Source organism: Coturnix japonica, chromosome 17 (assembly GCF_001577835.2).
Source record: "Coturnix japonica isolate 7356 chromosome 17, Coturnix japonica 2.1, whole genome shotgun sequence".
In the NCBI taxonomy this organism is placed as follows: domain Eukaryota; kingdom Metazoa; phylum Chordata; class Aves; order Galliformes; family Phasianidae; genus Coturnix; species Coturnix japonica.
In genome coordinates this window covers 931,964-950,953 of record NC_029532.1, presented here as the reverse complement: position 1 = coordinate 950,953, position 18,990 = coordinate 931,964, and the positions used below count along the sequence as shown (strand labels likewise).

At 44.0% G+C, this 18,990-nt stretch overlaps 1 protein-coding gene across 4 annotated transcripts in view; it reads right to left on the bottom strand.

The window, feature by feature from the left end:
- Positions 1 to 18,990, bottom strand: part of PNPLA7 (patatin like phospholipase domain containing 7) — a 76,173-nt gene that overhangs the window by 19,950 nt on the left and 37,233 nt on the right. For all 4 annotated transcript variants that reach the window (XM_015878607.2, XM_015878606.2, XM_015878611.2 and 1 more), the window contains exons 21-27: positions 17,897 to 17,957; positions 15,900 to 16,049; positions 9,793 to 9,856; positions 9,203 to 9,371; positions 7,931 to 8,113; positions 7,608 to 7,726; positions 1,713 to 1,869 (exon numbers count right to left, since the gene is read on the bottom strand). In XM_015878607.2, coding sequence (XP_015734093.1) covers positions 1,713 to 1,869; positions 7,608 to 7,726; positions 7,931 to 8,113; positions 9,203 to 9,371; positions 9,793 to 9,856; positions 15,900 to 16,049; positions 17,897 to 17,957 — 903 coding nt within the window. The remainder of the gene's footprint in view (positions 1 to 1,712; positions 1,870 to 7,607; positions 7,727 to 7,930; positions 8,114 to 9,202; positions 9,372 to 9,792; positions 9,857 to 15,899; positions 16,050 to 17,896; positions 17,958 to 18,990) is intronic.

The window sequence follows — 18,990 nt, the reverse complement described above, 5'->3', positions numbered from 1 at the left end:
GCTATGAAGGAACAGAGCTGGGACTGCAGTGCTGGGAGCAGAGCACAGATCTGCTCAGCTATCACTCAGAGAAGCAGCCCCTTCTATGCCCGCTCATTTCTGGATCGCTGGGCCAAAGCCTGTCCTTCCCTTTGGAAACCTTCTTTTAGCTTTGCAATCTGTGTATAAAAGTCCATCGATAGCAGAAATTTCTTCATTTCACCTTTAACCATTTCTGGTAAAAGCAAATGTGATGGTGGGTGAGTGCAGGAGCTGCAATCGTGGAAGTGCCACAGGAGCCCATTGCTGAGGTGCCCACACAGCAGCACTGCCAGCTCTGCCTCCCCATGCACAGAACAGACCTGGCATGTCAGGCAAGGAGATAATCCCTCGGACAAATGCATGGAGGAAAATTCCACCGCTCCAACCTGCCTATTAAACATAAGAGCAGCTGAGAGAAGGCAGCGAGCCACAGACTGCAGGAGGCAGGCAGAGTCATTGCAGGGCGGTCTCACCACCGCTCTGATGCTCAGGAAATAAAGACCACAAGGTTAAATGCTCTGGAACGATTCAGTATCATTGGTTTTAACACCCTTAACCTCAAGCCTCCTCCACATCATGCAGTCTTCTGATTGCAGCAAACTGTTCTGTGTCACAGTTGATGTTTCAGGCGCTTCCCAGCACAGGCAGCTCTGCAGTCCAGCATGAGAGCTGTGCTCCCCCAGTGATAGAGGTGAACTGCCCAGCTCCCACAGCCACCCTCCCAATGGCACTGCAAAAAATGCACAAGTCCCAGTGTGCATTTCAGTGCCACAGAGCAGCAAGCTTACAAGGTCTGTAGTTGTCTTAGAGCTACACAGCAATTCTGCTTCACCCTAAGAAGGCACCTTGAAGAGGCAAACAGTACTGATGCACAAGAAATGCCTCCTTTTTCACCCTAAAACTCAAGACTCAAGCAGACCCAGAGCTCAGTGTGATTGAAGAACTGCCTTTCAATAACAAAACTAAAACGTGATTTTCATATAATTAATGCAAAATCTGAACAGTATGATAAGTAGCAAACTTCAGAAACAATGCCAGATGTTCACCATCCATCCACCTCAACCAGTGTAACCTGCTGCTGGTTCCCTCCCAGCATCCCACAATAAATTCACTCACAGATGTCACTGTTTCAAACAACCTCCCAAACCTTCCTTTAACAATGAATGTATGGCTTTGTCTGTAGTAAGTATTAACGACAAACAGTTCTCCTGCAGAACATCACCACTCCAGAACTCTGAGGCTACAACATGAGTCACACGCTTTGCATTTAGTGAAGAGAAGGATTACCTCCGTCAGTCAGTTCCACTGAAAAATGACAGCATGTGAGAACGAAAGAGAGAAAATTATACAAAAGAAAAACACTTGTTGAAAGCTGAAAACAGATTCCAGCACAGCAAATAAGGACAAAACAGAAATCAGCGCATGCTAACACACTTGAACAACATCATTCTGCATTCCTATCGTAGCTGGGAGGGTGCATGGAGCAAAACCAAGTATGTGGGTGCTGCTCTCCTCATGGAGCTCTTGGGGCTGCAGCACAACAGGGAGCAACTTGGGACTCTGCTCCCTCCCCAGCTGGTCTTTGGGCACACAGACACAGATGGCCACACTGCCTTGGGTGGCTGCTGCCTACCAATGGTTGTGTTTAAGCTCTCATCTGAGAAGGGATGCACAACACTTGGAGTTCTCACCATGGCCCACTGCCTGGCTTTGATCCTCATCTGATTGAAGCTGCGTTCTTCTGCGTATAGAGCGCTCATGAAAGAGCCAATGGACGTTCCTCCAATCATATCCACGGGGATGCCGGCTTCAATCAGTGCCCTGATAACCCCGACCTGGGAGCAGCCCCTGTGCCGAGAAGAAAAAGAGACATTATCAGACAAACAGCCACTGAGAAACCACAAACACATGAATGCTGCCTTCTAAGGGAGCTTGAACATACACCAGCTGAACTGCCGCCCCACTGCTAAACAAGTGCCAAATACAGAAAAAGCAGAATGACAGCAGAAGGCTTCAAAAGGCCTCCTCGATTTCAGTGTGAAGGACAGCGACACAGCACACATATAAGGGGCAGATAAGGAGGCAGCATTTGAGGATGCCACCAATTCCTTTGGGATGGTAAATCTAAAATCCCTCTTGATGTCAGCAGAGGCAGAAAGATCTTAGAGCAGTGATGGAATCTGGTGACAAAACAGATGAACTCTGATGGGATAAGAAGAAAAAAATAGCAAAGCATCTCTGAGCGGGGAGACACGGGGCTACCTGGTGAGGTCACTGCATGGAAAGGCTGGTATGAAGGGAAGGATTTACACACACATAACACAAAGTGGTGAACCTGCTGTGCCCACATGCCAAAGGAGTCAAACCACAAATGGATTTAAGTGTAGACTGCTTGAATCAGAGTGATGGGGCTGTCAGCAATGAAGCACAGTAAGTCATGGTGCTGTGTGCAGGTAATGCCAACACATCAGCTCGCTCAGCTCACCTGCATGGACTCTTTGCAGCCTCAGACACACAGCTGTACAAACTTCCTTTCCCCACCTCCATCCCGTTTTTCCGCTCCCCCGCAGTTCGCTCTATTTCCGTCCTTTTTCCCTTTGCTGTTTACATCCCGTAAATACTTGCTAACAGCTGCCAAGTCCGCTGTAGGTGTCATTTGGCCAAGCTATGCCGAACACATTCTTTCCATCTAAAATAAATCCCTATCAGCTGCTGAAAAGCTTTGAGGCAAGTTCTCAGTTGTAGCTGTGTAAATGACTTCAGTGTCAGATCTGCGCTGGTGTAAACCAGGAGCTGAGTGTAACTCATCTTGTTTTCCTCCCTGAATTCTCCTGCTGATGTCCTATTGTTTCTTCTCATAGGTTGGAAGGGACCTCAGCTTCAACCTATGCTGTGGGCTGGTTGCCTGCAACCAGCTCAGGCTGCCCAAGATCCCACCCAACCCGGCCTCAAATGCCTCCAGGGATGGAGGATGCTCTGATACTGACACTATGCTGAGGAGCAGCCCTTATGCCACCAGACCTGCCTTCTGCAGAGCGCCTGCATTGCATGGATTCATTTCCACACATTCATTACTATAAAGCATTTCCTGTTCAGAGCGTGATTTTAAGCTGGCCAGGACTAGCTTCACCCTGGATTGCCTCCCTTGAACCTTTCCCAAAATAGGATCTCCTCATCTACACATTCATGCATCCAGAAAATGAGGAGTTTGATGCGATCACACTGGGTTTGGTTTTGTTTCACTGTATGATGCCCTTGAATGAATCACAAAAGATTATTGCTGCTTCTATTGGCAAACCACCACCTCCCTGCCTCATATGGTTATAGCAGAGAGCTTCCCTTCCACCAAACGCACCCCATGGCAGTGAGCTGGCTGTGCTTGAAGGAGAGCAGGAGCTGTGGGCTGACAAATGCAAAGGCCATGGGGGATTAACCCAGAGTCCCCAACTTCCTGCCCTTGCAAATACCAGAAGGCTGAGGTTGGGCTCAGTATACAAAGGGATTACTCTGAAGAAAGGGAACGAGGGGAAGGATATCTCAAGCATTCGGCTCTTTTCCTGGCATGAAGCAGAGTCAGCCTCTTCCAGATCATTTCGACACTTCTATACCATGGAAATCTTGCTTCATAATCATTACTGGTCACTAACAGACTGTAAATGCTGCAAATGCCTCAGTTTCATTCTTTGGTTTAAAAGAAGGACAGAAGCATTTTTCAGGCCTCTTTCGTATTTCAGTTCCATTTAGCAGCAGCACAATGGATTTCCCAGGGACTATTTGGTTCTTTGCAGCCAAACCAGGTGAGGGTGCCCTTAAACCTCAGCAGCCCTGGGGAACACGTGGACTTTGGCTCTGTAAGCAGAATCACACACAGGATTACCAGCAGCCTGGCTGCTCCTAAACCGCTGCAATAAAGAGTTAACTTCATCATAATAATTGTGTCAGATGTCAGGTTTCAAGCAAATTCCACTGAGCTCACTGCTGAACGCACACTCAGGGAGCACAACACCCTCCCAAAGCCCCCCAAATTTCAGAGTGATAACGGCTTGAACTTCTATAAGTGCTCCAGAGCATTTCATAGAGGTTGCCCTGTGCTGACACTGAAGCTGAGATGCAGCAGTCTCGTTTGCAGCACACCACAAGCACTGCAGGCATTTGCCCAGGCCTAACCTGGGTCAGCAGCTGAGCAAAGCAGAGTGAATCCCCATTCCATGCTGCAGCGACTGCCCTCCATGGCTGCAGTAAAATCAAGGCACTGTGAGCACCAGAAGCTGTTGGTGCTTTTTGGTCTCATCCTAACCAAGGTCAGAATAAAGAACAAATGATTTTACCAGCAGCGATTTTGTTTCATAAGCTCCTTCAGAATAATTCTATCCATCAGGATATATTATTTTAATATTTCCAAGAGCAGGAATACCATTTTTATACATTTCTCAAGCTGCCCACCCTCCGTTTACTGTGAATTCTAAGTACTGTGAGATGGATGACAAATGCAGGGCACACCTGCACCCTGTTACAAAGCACTGCGTACAACCCCAAGCACCACCATCAATAATCTCCTTACAGAAGGCAGTGCAGTCCCAAAGCACACTGTGTGTTCCAGGGGGAATTACTTCAAAGCCGAGTAGGGTCTGTTGATGACAAATAAGGACATGTCCCTGTATGGGAGCAGCACTTGGCAAACCATTGCTTTCTTTCTTTCTTTTTTTTTTTCTTAATAGCTCCTTTGAGAGAGGATTTGAAATTAAATCCTGGGAGAGGAAAAGAAGGGCAGATAGAAGGCAGAAAAGCAGGAATGATAGCGGGATGAAAGGATGCAAAGAACAGGTTAAGCTCAGGGCTTGGGTATGTCTGAACAGGAAACACGATACAGACTAACAAAGAAAAGAGAAAGGATGAAGGGATCTAGATAGGAATGGAAGCTTGGAGGAGACATTAATCAAGTTAAGATGAACTTCTATTCAGTAGCATGAGGAATGTGGTAATACCAGCACATTTGGGTTCCCTCAATCCCTGTGTGCCTCATTTCCAGGGGTGCTCCCACTAGTCTCCATTTATGCGAAGTCTTGAACCCCACAAAGGCTCTGAAAAGTATTTCCTGCATTCTGATGTATATGAAGAAAGCTGGGAGTCAAGGAAATGCCTGGGGGGGGGATTTTCCTTCGTCCCCTTGTAACCGCTATATTGAATATGGCGAGGAGCCCATAGAGGAAAGCACCCCTCTGTGCTCTCTGTAACTGTGTTTTCAGCACGCATCTCTGGAGACAGCTTCTGAATTCAGGCAGTAAATCACAGGATCATAGAATTGCTCAGGTTGGAAAAGAACTACCATAAATCTAACAACCCTCTGCTAAATCATATCTCAGAGCACCACATCCAAACGGCTCTTAAACACATCCAGGGACAGTGACTCGACCACTCCCCTAGGCAGCCTATTCCAGTGTTTAACTACCCTTTCTGTAAAGAAGAGTTTCCTAATGTCCAACTTAAACTTATCTTGGTGCAACCTGAGGCCATTTCCCCTTGTTCTGTCACCAGTGAGAGGAGACTTGCCCCACTCTCACTGCAAGCAACTTTCAGATAATGGAAGAGATCAATACAGTCTCCCCCTCAGCCTCCCAGCATGAGCATGCAGCTCATCACTTCAGGCACAGCACCCAGAAAAGACAGGAAAGCACTTGCAGCATCTCTGATGCACTTCGTGTGTCTGCACTGCACACCAAAGTACCCAAACAAATGCATCTAATGCTTTGTATTTTCTTAATGTGTCTACGCAGAGTTGGCGCACTGGAGCAAATTAACTCCTACAAGAATGACATTATCATCAACAACAAGGCTTGTCATATCAGCGCAGTGTCAGTCAGCCTCCTGCAACATCACGACCAATTGTTTTTCTCTGTGGCCCCAGGGACTCACTGATACTTCTCTATTAAGTATTTACTGCCCATAAATTTCAGTTTTCCAACAGCTCTGCTAAGACAACTACGGCAAAGCAAGGGAAGGGTGGGCTGTGTGTGGGATGGCTGAAGTTCACGGCAGTGACGTATGGGAGGTTCGTGCCTTTATTGCAGGGTTTGCTGTGTCATTATTCTCACAGCTACCTTTCAAAGGTGCTATTTTTCTAAACTCAAACCTCTTTTCCTTCCCCCAAACTCCTCGGCAGCTCTAACTGAAATTAAGTTAGCAGTTGACTGTAGCAAAACACTGTAATTTCAGAACTGTATCACTTTGATTTGTTATATTTTTAACTTCACAAGAGAAAGAAAACCCTCAGTTCCTACGCGCCTTTTGTCATGACAAACCTAAGATAATGACTAGGAAGCTGCCTTGGTGAAACCTCCCGAACTGACTATCATTGGGAAGCCTGACAAACATTCCACAAGTAACAACTAAATAATGGATATTACTGGAGCCACAAAGCACAGCACCTCTCACAGAAAGGATCAGCCAGAGCTCTGAATAACTCTGTCCCTTCCCAAGAGTCTGAAGTGTTCGCTCACTTGGAAAAGAAATTAAATAAAAACAATCAGTCTTTCATCCAACCACAGTTTTGATGGCAATCCAGCTACAGAAATAGCATGCAAGTACCTTTCTGTTGAAAAACACAATGCTCCCACCATCCATGTGCCACCAGCACAAGCTCTCAGAGAAAGCTTTTTGGGCCATGAAACGTAAAAAAGGATTTAGGAGAATGAAGGAAGTATCACATTCACCCACCGTCTGCCATTTTATCCTCTTAAAGTCTTCCATACTGCACAGATGCAGAGATGGGCAAATTAATGGCTGATGAGACACGAGTGCATTGATGAATGGGTGGCTGCATCCAGAAAAGCTAAACACAGCAGCTGTGCAGTGCTTTAGATTTGAGGAAGAAAACACAGGACCAACAAACAGGCTCTAACAAGCCTGCTCTCTTACCTCTGCTCCTGAACACCAGCAGGTGGTAGCTTGCAAATTAAGCAGTAGAACAAAAAAAAAAACAGTTTGGCAAAAACTACAGCAGTGTTTACAGAAGGAAGAAAGGAAGGGAATAAGCAAAATGTGCTGCCAGAAATATACAAGTGCATGGATTTGAGCATAGCACAAGCTTCAGTAAAGAGAGATCTCAGCTACTAACAAAACAACACAACCAAAAAAAAAAAAGCCCAAGAGAAACCAAGTGCTTTCTATCATTGATAAGAAATCTCCTGAGATACACACATTAAGTACAAGCTCCCTTCCTCTGCTTTATTTTGTGCCTTCACAGGACAGTGTTTATCTCAGAAATGAAATACTGAAATCATCTCAGGTGAGGAAACTGTGAAAGCAACCAGGATAAAGGCACCTTTACAGACACTCGAAGAAACAGCCAAGCAAAGCACTGGTTGTATCAGCATCAATGACTAATCAGAACAGCTGTCACAAAGGAGTTCTAACCTTTACTTATAGGGAATATTCCCTCACCAAAGCACATGGTGGCCCCAAGACAAAAATGTGGTATCATCTCAGAGGATTTGAATCACATATGCAATACACGGACACAACACAGGACGTACAGCATCAGGCTGGGACCTCTGGCAGCAGACACCAGAGAACATCCTGGGACCTACCTGGCTCCCCCACCGCCAAGGACCAGGGCAATGGCATTTCCAGTCAGAACACGAGCCAGGCGAGAGAAGTCTGAGTGTCGGTCTGGTGTCTTCTGGAACACACGTTCATACATCTCTATCTGCAGAAAGGAGGGATACAACGATCATTCTAAAATGAATGCCTTATAGCCCACGTTAACAACATACCAAAAACAAAAGGGGTTAAGAACCCCTGCTGTAAATAAGAACATCCTGTAACAACAATATGTCAGATTACATTTGAAACATGGATTACAAGGAAAGTACTGCAGCTACGAGGCCAAGCACCAAACCAGGTATCTCACCAGCTTTGGCAAGCTTCTTTTGGAAAACACTCTTCGTGGACAGTGGAGATGAAGATGAGCAGAACACCAGCTCCTCATATTGAGCCATTCCACAGTTCGGGAAGGGAGAGGACCATCCTCCTTATGGAGCAGAATCAGTTGCTTCTGGGCTCGGACCGCTGTGTTCTCCAGCATCCTCTCCAGCTACAGGAAATTAAATACACCAAAGGAATGGAGGTATCAGGTACATGCTGCTCCATTACTAACTTAATGTTCCATTATGGAATAGATATATGCACATGCAAATACACGCCTGACACCTAATCTGAATGTGTAGATTGCTATGTACAATGAAAACCTCAGAGAAGATGGATTTAGTCAGCCACGCTGATAGCTGTGGGCTTATGTGGCAAAGAGAACCCCACAATTGGACAAGGATTTAAATCTGAATGTAAAACACAGTGATTTTTATTAGAACACAAACCATTAAAAGCACAGCACAGGTGTGTGTTGTTCACACAGCATGAGATTGCTTTCCAAGCCACACCTGAGCCTGAAAGCTTTCAGTACGCTTTGGTTTTTTACATCCAATCAGACCACTTTATGCTCCTTGCCCTTCTTACTTTTTGTTTCAGGCACCTGATGGTGAGCTCCCATTACTGCACTTCCTGCCTCCCCCATGCTGACGAAGAACCAGACACAAAAGAACGCTGCAGATGGGAACAGTCCCAGGCTCTCTGGAGGTCAGACTCAGCACTTCACAATCTTAATAGCCCTATTTATTTTCCCCCCAGTTTCTGTAGAATTTGTGCCTGATCAACAAACTGTAGCAATAAAATATTAAGGATAAAAATAGGTTGTAAGGGGAGAAAAAAAAAAAAGGCTTATAGTCTGTAATGAAATACAACCAATTTGTACAACACACTTACATACAGCTTTCCCTACATGTACACCACTAAATGCACCAAAGAAGATTTTATCTCCTTATCTGGAGATCCTGCAGAGAAGTTTTGGACAGAAACTGGAATGCCATATTGCTTCAGTGTGATTTGGCTTGGATTTACTATTGACCAAAATGATTCTCTGGAACCCTGACAGAAGTACTTTTACAGAAAGCTTGTCATTTCAGAAAATTCTCATTTAATTCTTCTACTTATAATGAAATATTCCCAAGAAACCCATTACTTGTGCTTCATGGGGTATTAAATCCCCAGAAATTCACTTGTGTGAAACAGCATCTTTTTTTTTGCTCTACTGCTAACATAGCAAACACGGGAAGGAGCTGTTCCGCACCTCTCCAACAGTGGGCTCCTGGTCTCCCAGCCCTACTATCAAGATGCAGTCAGCCTGCCTGATGCAGCGTTGAGTCCAGGGAGTGAGGGTGCTGTCTGCCTGGTACAGGACGATGCGGTGGATGTCCTCCTGCTGGCCCAGCCAGCTGGTCAGTCGGTATTCATGGATACTGGGGACAGAGGAAACAAACTTCTTTCATACCACTGCTCTTGTCAGAGTGAAGTCCTGCATGTCAAGCACAGCATCTGAAGAGCATCAGAACCTCACATCTCTTGCTTGCTCAGTCTGTTTCACAACATTCCCTCCCCGTCTTCATTTCCAGGCTCATGCATGTTGATTTCTCAATTATTTATACCATCAATCAATCTATATATATATATATACATATACACAGAGAAAAGAGGATGTGGTGCCTCCAAGACACAGAATCATAGAATGGCCTGTGTTGAAAAGGACCCCAATGCTCATCCAGTTCCAACCCCCTGCTGTGTGTGCAGGGTCACAATAAATACAAGGTTTCATTCCCAAACACTGTATATTTGAAAAGTACTTTTCTGCACTTTTCCACATATCATACAGGAGGCACATACCTATCCAGCGCAGCAGAGCCCAGCCGCTGTTTGATGTTATCACTTGTGAGCAGCAAGGCAGGACCTGAAAGAACAGAGTGGCTCATATATGAATGTCTGCCATTCAGCTCCTGACAAACTCTATTGGGAAAATGCAGCCATATCACTATAACAAATGCAGCTTTTTTCTTTAAAGATCGTGATGGATAAGTGCACTGAGAGTTGCCACAGAAGAGCTGGCTTGAAGATTTTCACACTTATCTACAATAACATCTTCCCATTTCCCACATTCCCAGAGCTGGATTCATGCACTGGCCTCGACCTCCAAGCTCTTTTATTGCGTTCTTCAATGCCACATATTACCAAGGCCTCTACTACAGCTGGATTTTGACACCACAAGCACAGTATTTATTAGTGTATCAACCTCATATTTCTCATCCTGAGAAATTCATGTAGAGCTGGGATGCAGCTTTACATTATTAAGGTGATGGTTACCTCACCCACAGACACTGCTCAAGTGGGGATGACACATCTATAGAGCCTCGAGGAGTAACATTTCTTCAGAAATCGCATCCAGGCACCCTCATGTTGCATTTGGGACAGGGGCTGCCTGCTCTCAGCTCATTACCCAGCACAAGAGTACGGACACACTGCAGGAGCCTCCCAGTGCCTGCCCCTGGAGGACAAGGGCACACAGAACATCACTCACAACCAGCACAGGACTCAGCGATGCTTCCAACTCAAACAGCTCCGTTTCGCTTCAGAAGCGGCAACCATCTGCTCTACAATTCCAATTTCAAGCAAGCTCCCAATTAGTCAACCACTAAATAATCCTCCATCAATGCGATCAAGAACACCAACATATGTGTTCTCAAGCACGTAAAACAGTATGACCGAGTGTTATTAAGACTAAAGTGCTGAGAATAACCAAGTAATGAAAATGTTTCTCCAGTATACAACCTTCACACAGCCATGTTGGTAGGAAGGAATGTCCCCGTCAGTGTGTTACAGCATTGCCAATGCACGTCACCAGGTGATAATGTGATGCTCTCTCCGCACCTACAGCAGCCCCCAGGCAACTTATAGCTGCTCCTGGTGTAACAGCAACATCCCTCCATCCTTCTCTTTCAGGATTAGACACAGGGTTAAACAGCTCAAAGGTAAGAGCACAGGAAAGGTGATACAAGGTAACGTTCAATATTTATCTAGCCCAGCACTGTCTGACTGTGACCAACAACAGAGCAGGGAAAGCTTAGTGCCATTCTCCAAGCCTCCGGCAATTTGCAGCTCATGAATTTCCAAGCTAGAAATGGTAACTTCTCAAAGTTTCTGAGACTTATCTCTCAGCATACTCAATGGGAGTCTGAATCCTGGCTCTTCTGTGCTTCAGGTGAGAAAAAACAGCATGGCAGCAGCCTCACCCCCAGGCACAGACGATCATGATTCACCGAGAAACCTCACAGAGCATCTAAATTGGTACTCCAAAGTCATATGTTTTCAGGACAGAACTACAAGTCTGTGAAAGAGAAGCGAGAAGAACAAAGTGCTGGCAAATATCAGGGTCTGGATCACTGCATCTTTTAGGAACAAGGCAGGTCCAAGATAGCACCTCAAGAAGGCTTCCAGTCTCATATTGTGGCCCAGTAAGAAGAAAAGCATTATGTAAGAGATGCAAACCTCTTCCCTTCTTTCCAAAGATAAACACGGTATTCACTTTCATAATGTTTTCCATAATAGCAGCACTTCCCAAGATCTGAAGGAGTGGCAACTGAGATGCCCTAGTTCTATAGCTAATATAATCCCAAAATCACACACCTCAGTTAAATCAAATATGAAGTACTAAAGTAAGGAAACATATGAAGGCAGTGATGCTTAGGCATGGTTGCAAATCCACCTCAAACAGGATAAAAACACTGGTACAAAAAGACACAGCCAAGAATCACACGCACTGAGGAAAAAGTTCAATCACAGCAAACTTACTTGCTTGGACTTCATCAAATCAGACCTTCTGTTGTACCTAAGAAAAGCCTACAAAGCTGCGTGCCAAAGACAGAGACCTGAGAAAGGAGGTTGATGTCTCAGTGCCCAGCAAAGAGTACCAGCTTGTGCTGGTTCCAGGCACCACATTCATCTCAACACATTCCATACTTAACCTTTAAATCTAATTTGTGCATAAAGAAGGGACGTTCTGGTAGAATAATGCATTAAAATGTCCAATAAATTATCAGTAAAGGCATTTCAGTGAGATTTCCAATGCATTATACATAATTAGGAACTGGAAGCAAGCTTAGTTAAGGGCTAGAAGCAAGAGGAGAGAAGTGTATGCTGGATCTGAAACCTTCCTCTCTACTTCAGACTGAAATTGTCACACCAGAGGGCTCCCACAAAAAGCAGAACTCGCACAGCCCTTTGCACAGCAGTTGTGTGGCACCACATAACAGCTCTCAGATAGAAAGGAAAATAGCAAGGCAAATCCATCTTTTCAAACCTCAGTCTTCTAGAAGAGCTTTTTTGACAAGAGCTGCTCTACAAGAACTTAGGAGGGAAAAAAAAACAAACACACCAAAAGGAAACTAAGGGATATTGACCAGAATTCATTGGTATGGTTGATCAAACTTGCAACTGCACAGCAAGAAGACAGAACAAAGAATTTGCTCACTTTTATTTCACTCTTGTTCTGAAGTGGAAAATTCTATCCCAGCTCTCTGCAGGTTTTATATTCTGCATTTTCCTTCTCTGGAGACCCAGAGACCGAGGTTCATAGAAAGGGCTCTGATACTGCAGCATGAAAGCAAGCAGTGAGGAGCAGCCCCTGGTTTGCCACGCTCTGCAGGACTCCTCCATCCTCTCCTGAATGCTCAGATCATTCCCTGCCCTCAGCGGGGGTTGGAGCTCAAAGATCTTTAAGGTCCCTCCCAATCTAAGTCATTCTATGATACTATGATCATGTTTTACAATCATAACTTTCTCAAGATGAAGATGGGTTCACACTGACTTATCACCATCAGGTACCAACTAACTGCTTTGCCAGTTGATGGGGTCAGCAGGAAGAACACAGGCATCAGCTAAAGGGATGAGCTTATTTTACCATCCGCTTCAAAATAATACAAAAATAAAGCAGTGCCTATAGTCAAAAGACCAACCGAGCTCAGCCTGGACAGGACATCACTTGGTTCCACTACAGATTTAAATATAAAATCCACATAACAGATTCAAGTAACAAGCCTATAATCCCTATTATTAGTTACAAGCATTATTATAGGTGAATTAATTTCTACTTTATTTTTTCATTCTTGTGGGCAATACAGATTAACTCATGCTGTTACTCACGCTGATTCTCCCAGGCTGAGATACTCTCTTTGTTATTACTATTAGGCTCCTCTAATAAGATGAAAGTAGCCACAAACCAACATAAAAACCTAAAGCCATTAAGCAGATTTAGCTGCAAAGAGCTCCAGTTCACAGCACTGGAAACAGCCTTCTAATATCAGACCCAGGGAAAGAAAAGCATCCCCTCATCTCACTTTGCAGGTTATAGACAGACCACTCAGCCCAGGATGAAGGTCAGCCTGCAGACTCCCCCCAGAAGTCACCATCTCCTGCAATGACGGCTCATTACGGCCCTGGCAGTCATTTCAGAATCACTGCATTTATTCTAATTCCTGTTCTCTTTCCTCCAACCTGCAGCAAGGACATCACTACAGTATCCATCTAAATTAATATTATGGGGAGAATGAGGAACATTATAAAAATATATTAAGTTGCAGTAGAAAACTGAAAACCAGCTGCTTTAACTCCATACAAGTTCTTACATACCACAGCTACTCAGTCTTGCTCTGGAACATATTTGAAGACCAGACCAATGGAATAGCAAGAATCAAACCTTAAACATCTCAATTTACAGCTTATCAACAAGTTCCTTCCAACAGAAAACCAGAATAAGCAACAAGTGCTGATGAAAAGCAGCAAATACACACAGAGAGCTACTCTAATTTACAGTATTCACTCCAGCTGACGTTCCAAAGATCTTCAGTTAAGCCTTCTCAAACACATCAAATAACACCCCTCATTTCATAATGAAGTTTAACATCTAATCACAGACCCAAGCACTAATTCACCACTTTGGAAGCCAGAAGCAGGTAAGCACTCACAAAGACTCTGAGATCCTATACAATAGCTGCTCACTAAGCACTAATCCAAACCTCTCCGCACAGCATGTTTGGGATCCTCACGTGGAAAATGGACAGAGCTCTAACTCAATGAAGAAAACATAAAAGCAAGGTGAGATTTTGCTTCACAGCACTGACTTAAGTTGCTCAGACCATTTGTCACACTTCAGTACAGAACACTCAAACAGCTCACAGCCTCAGCAGAAAGGAGAAAACAAAAGCATTAGGGGGAAAAAAAAGAAAATGCTGCTGAAAAATAAAAATAAAAAGAATAAAATACAGCCTGCATTAAAAAAAAAAGACCCTCAGAGCTACACAGTACAAAAGCACACAACAAACCATTGGCAGAAGGTTAACCACTGATTCAAAGGGTTGTGGGCTGAATAAACACCAGGCTGACCCAACGAACAGGGGCTATCAAGGCTAGAGAGCTTGGTCTACCAGCTGTGTTTTGGACCATATGGCTAGCTGTGTTTTCACACAACACTTTCCTCTTCCCACTGCAGCCGTCTGCTCCATCTTGGCAAGAACTTCAGATGCCAAGGTTGTATACTATCTATAGCTGCCAAGTACTACACAGACATCAGTTTAGATGCAGAAAATAAAAATGAAGGGTGCACAAGAAAAGGCCGAGTGATCAAAACAAAACCCCCCTGTTACATTCGAGTTGCTTTCAACCAGAAGGGTTATTTTTATTCCGAATAGTCCTTTAAATACTTAATCTTGGTTTGTTTTATTTACAGGCTCTTAGTGCTGTCGCCCATCAAAACAAGCTGGCAACAATCCATTCTAAGTACCCATTAGCAATATAGCTGTGGCTGAAATCTGTGTTTTGTTATGAACTTTTTTTTGCCTCCCCAAAATAAAAGGAATCTTCAAACACCCACAAACCTGTACTGGCTGTAACACAACAAATGCATGCAAATTTATGTCTTTAAAGGTGAAGGGGCTCAAACTCCAACCACATTTCCCTTTGCCTGCTCACCCAGAAGGTTTTTAAAACAGAATAGTAAGTGCCAACTGCCCTAAGTGCCAGATACCCTTAAGGCCTAGAAGGGAAATAGCCATTAAGTAAACCTAAGTGGTTACAGATCACGCATCAGGTAACCTGTGCTTCTCAGAATACTAAGCTGACACAGCAGGGTTTCAATTCAAAGAACTACAGGGGATTTACTCGAGATCTATGATAGCATATAAGGATGAGAAAAGGATGTTCAGGAAACATCAGACTGTAGTGGAGCATGAACTGAATTGTGAATTCGGTACACAGCTTCGTGAGCAACTGGAACTTGCGCAGCCAACTTCACCAATGGATACAGCAATTAATGAATCACTTGTGAGCCAAATACATGGTTTCATGAGCATGAAACAGACAAGCTGGCAACAAACAGGATAAAGTCAGCCAGTGTAGGAAGGCACGATTTGGGACTGTTCAGAATTCCAATGCCAACCTGGATGGGTCTCCTGTGCAATCCTTCTCTATCCAGTCTTATGTTTGCCACTTACTACCTAGCTAACAACAGCAAATTGTATGAGAAATCAATCCTTTGTGGGATCAGGCTGTACAACTAAGAAAGCCTGGAAGAGGCTCACACCTAAGAGAGAAAAAAACTGAGCTCTCAAACAGGCACTGTGGGAGCAGGATGGGCTGCAGGCACTCATCTACTGAAGTACCTGCAAGTCTTGGGAGTGCAACAGGTCATACAAATCAGATAATCTTTCTGAGTAATCGAGGCCACAGTATTCTCCATGACATGTTAGGAAAGCACGATAAGGACAGAAAGAGAGCGAGTCAGAAGCAGAAGGAGATTAAGCTGGTCTCATCTGGATCATTTCTACGTGGCTACCCCATGTAGCAGCATGAATCCACCGCTGATTGACAGGTACCTGACTATACTTCTCTGAAAAGATAAGAGGCATTTATTTCCCACGATGCAGTAACACATAAACACTTCTTACCCACAGCAGTGAGAGCGTGCTTGAGCTCCAGAGTGAAAGCAGTAAGTGGCACCTCTTCAGACACCGGCATAATTGCTATTGTGGAGAGATTGCTGGCAGGATTTCCGGCATCCCACTTGCTGCTGGAGCTGTGCAAACCAAAAGGATGGCCTAAAGAAAAACAACCCCAACAAACAGAAATAAGAAAGCTACATCATTTGTTATCCAGTTTTGTTCTCAGTATCCAAGTAGATCCTAAAGAAATAATCACTTCTTATAGTATTCCTGATCAAGGAAATTAATACGTGCTTTCAATAAAGTTTCTCTAGGAAACGTGCGTCTACATCTATTTTCACTCCCCAGTATAGGAAAATGCAGATCTTTACAGATAGGTGTGCATGAATATTAAAATAAAATATGGAGCCTCTAAAACAGATGCAAAGCAACCGTGGAATATACTGCAATATATTGCAATAGGCTGAGCAACACAGAGAGGCTGCGGGCAGAGAAAGGCATTTTTTTGACAGCAGTATTTGATGCACGTAACAAAGCCCCTCCCAGACAGTTTAGCACAGGAAAAGAATGATAGGTGTGTTCTACAAACAGCTCTTTTCAGCTTTATACCATTTATTTCCTCTATAACCCCTCTCAGACAAGCTGACTTTGCTTCTAGCACCTGCCAACTCAACTGTAAGCATAGAATAAAATCAATGTCATCTAAGCTGAGATTTAGCAACCGGTTCATCTTATTCTACCCTGCAAAGCTCCAACACGTGCCACTTTTGAGATGGACATATGGAAGCACGTGATACGCTGTAATTGATATGAAAACTCATTTAAAGTGCATATGCAAGATCAATAGTCCACTGCAGGACACAAAGAAATGCCAGATAAATGCATTTCAAATATTCAGCACTGGAGATATTCAAGTCTTCTAAAATAGCTCTCCACAGAACATTAAATAGTTTTTCTCTCTTTTAGGTGATCTTCAAGAAGGTATTTGTAGGTTCAAACAAGTTACATATCACTGCTCCACTCTTTCATCTCCATCAGTCCTTCTCTCCTCAGAACTTCAATGGCTGGTCTCTGATCCAGCTCCTATTATTGCCTAACACTAATTTTCCTTCCATCTTCTCCAGAGCACGTATCATCCCATTTCCCAAGCAGTGCAAACTCTGCCCCAGGTCACAAAGGCATTTCAGCACGCACAAGAGATTAACAACAATCACTGCTGGAGATGTACACAAAACTGATGCTGTATACAAAGCAATTAAAGGACAGACTTGGAAATCCATTCCCCAAAGTGGCTTCAAAACATGCAAGGTGACAGCTTCAATTCCAGTCACCTTGGAATATCATAAAAACAGCAATACACAAAATGGATAGAATTTTTCTATTAAAACAATCAAAAGCCCACAGCAAAGAATCCCACAACACAATCAGTGCTTAACACACATTTGTTTTCTGTTAAAAGCTGCTCAGGAACAACCAACTACAGGAAACTTCCTCCTACTCACTTCAATTAGTAAATACACTTTGGTTTGCCTCTGCCACATACATAAAACTCACCAACCAATACATAATGAGCCATTTGCTCTCAGAGAATTCATTGAGAGGATGCAAACACAGACATACTAAGTCAGTCAGTACGTAGATGCCACTCAGCAATGACTGTTGGATTCAGGTCTATCATGGCAGCTATTTCTAACGATCCCTTGGAGCTGTTCTCTTGCAAGTGATTTCATGGAGGTATCACTGCACGTATATAGCAGTAGTTTTCCATCTCATTTGCAAATTGTTCCACTCCCATCCTTATACAGCCATGTCTCCCCTCCAAAAAAAAAATGGTGCACTTGCATATAACAAATTAAACATTCACTTGTGACAACCAGCAGCAAAAATATTTAGGGGCAAGCTCTCTTGTCAAGTGGTTACTTTCTTTCCCTGAATTTAATGATGTAGATCCAGCTCCAATGAAGCACCAGAATGGATGGGAACAGTCCAGCAATGACTCTTACCTCCCTGCTGAAGGCTGCCAAGGATCTTCTCTCCCAGCAGGTGAATAAGTCTAGTCACAACCTGCAATGGGAGACAAGAGGAAGAAAAGAAACAAACGTTCAGGCAAAATATACTCAAAACAATGCAATTAAATGGATGCTTCTAAGTTTTGTTAAACATTATCTCTAGATGGAACAATAAGGAGATACAGTTCTGTAGCCACTACTTCTTTCCTGGTTGTAGCGTATGGCGTCTGATCTTGTTTTACCTAGGAAAAAATAAATAAACAAATCCAAAACGAAGCAGATTATGTAACTTACACTGGGAACAGAAGGAAAAAAAATATCCAATTCATTAGGGGGAACATATCGAAGCTGCTTCCAGCTCTGTCTTCTCTGCTGTGTGCCTGTATCCCTACCGAAGTAGCTCTGCTAGGTGCCTGCTGTACACCTCCACCTGCTACAAGCAGCTCAGGCTCCAGCCTGCAGTGCAGTTCCTCCTGCAGTCCTGCTTCCATCTGCCCCCTGGGAATTACTCAACTCACAGTAAACAGTTTCAGATGTCTTGCATTAAGGGGACAAGCACGCACTCGAACCACACAGAATCAGAGCTAAATTCTTATTGGGACATTTCCACACCACCCCGTCAAATCACATCTGTGAGGTCCCTTGGAGCTGACAGACTTTTCTCTCCTCCCTTAGTTACCCTGAGGACTTTTGCTGATAGAAACCACTATTCTCACAGCCAAGCAAAACTCCCGAGCTTGTCTCTAGCACCAATAATCAATATTTCCCAATAATCTGGACAGCAGAAGGCTAATAATTGCAATATCAATCAATGGCAGAGTTGAAACATGCACTGTTTATTCTGAAAGATCTCCACACAAATGCTTTACCAAGTAAGAAATGAGATACTTAAATGCGTTCAGAATCAGAGTAATCATTAGACATTCTCCCCCAGGCAAACAATTCACAGTCTGTTCCCCAGCAGGGCATCAAAAAGCAAAACAGAAAACAAGAACAAAAGCCCACAGAAATCACAAAGCATCTCCAAACTAATGGGCAGCAGCAAATGGCAGCCCCAGCTCTCAGCCAAAGGGACACACTGCTCCACA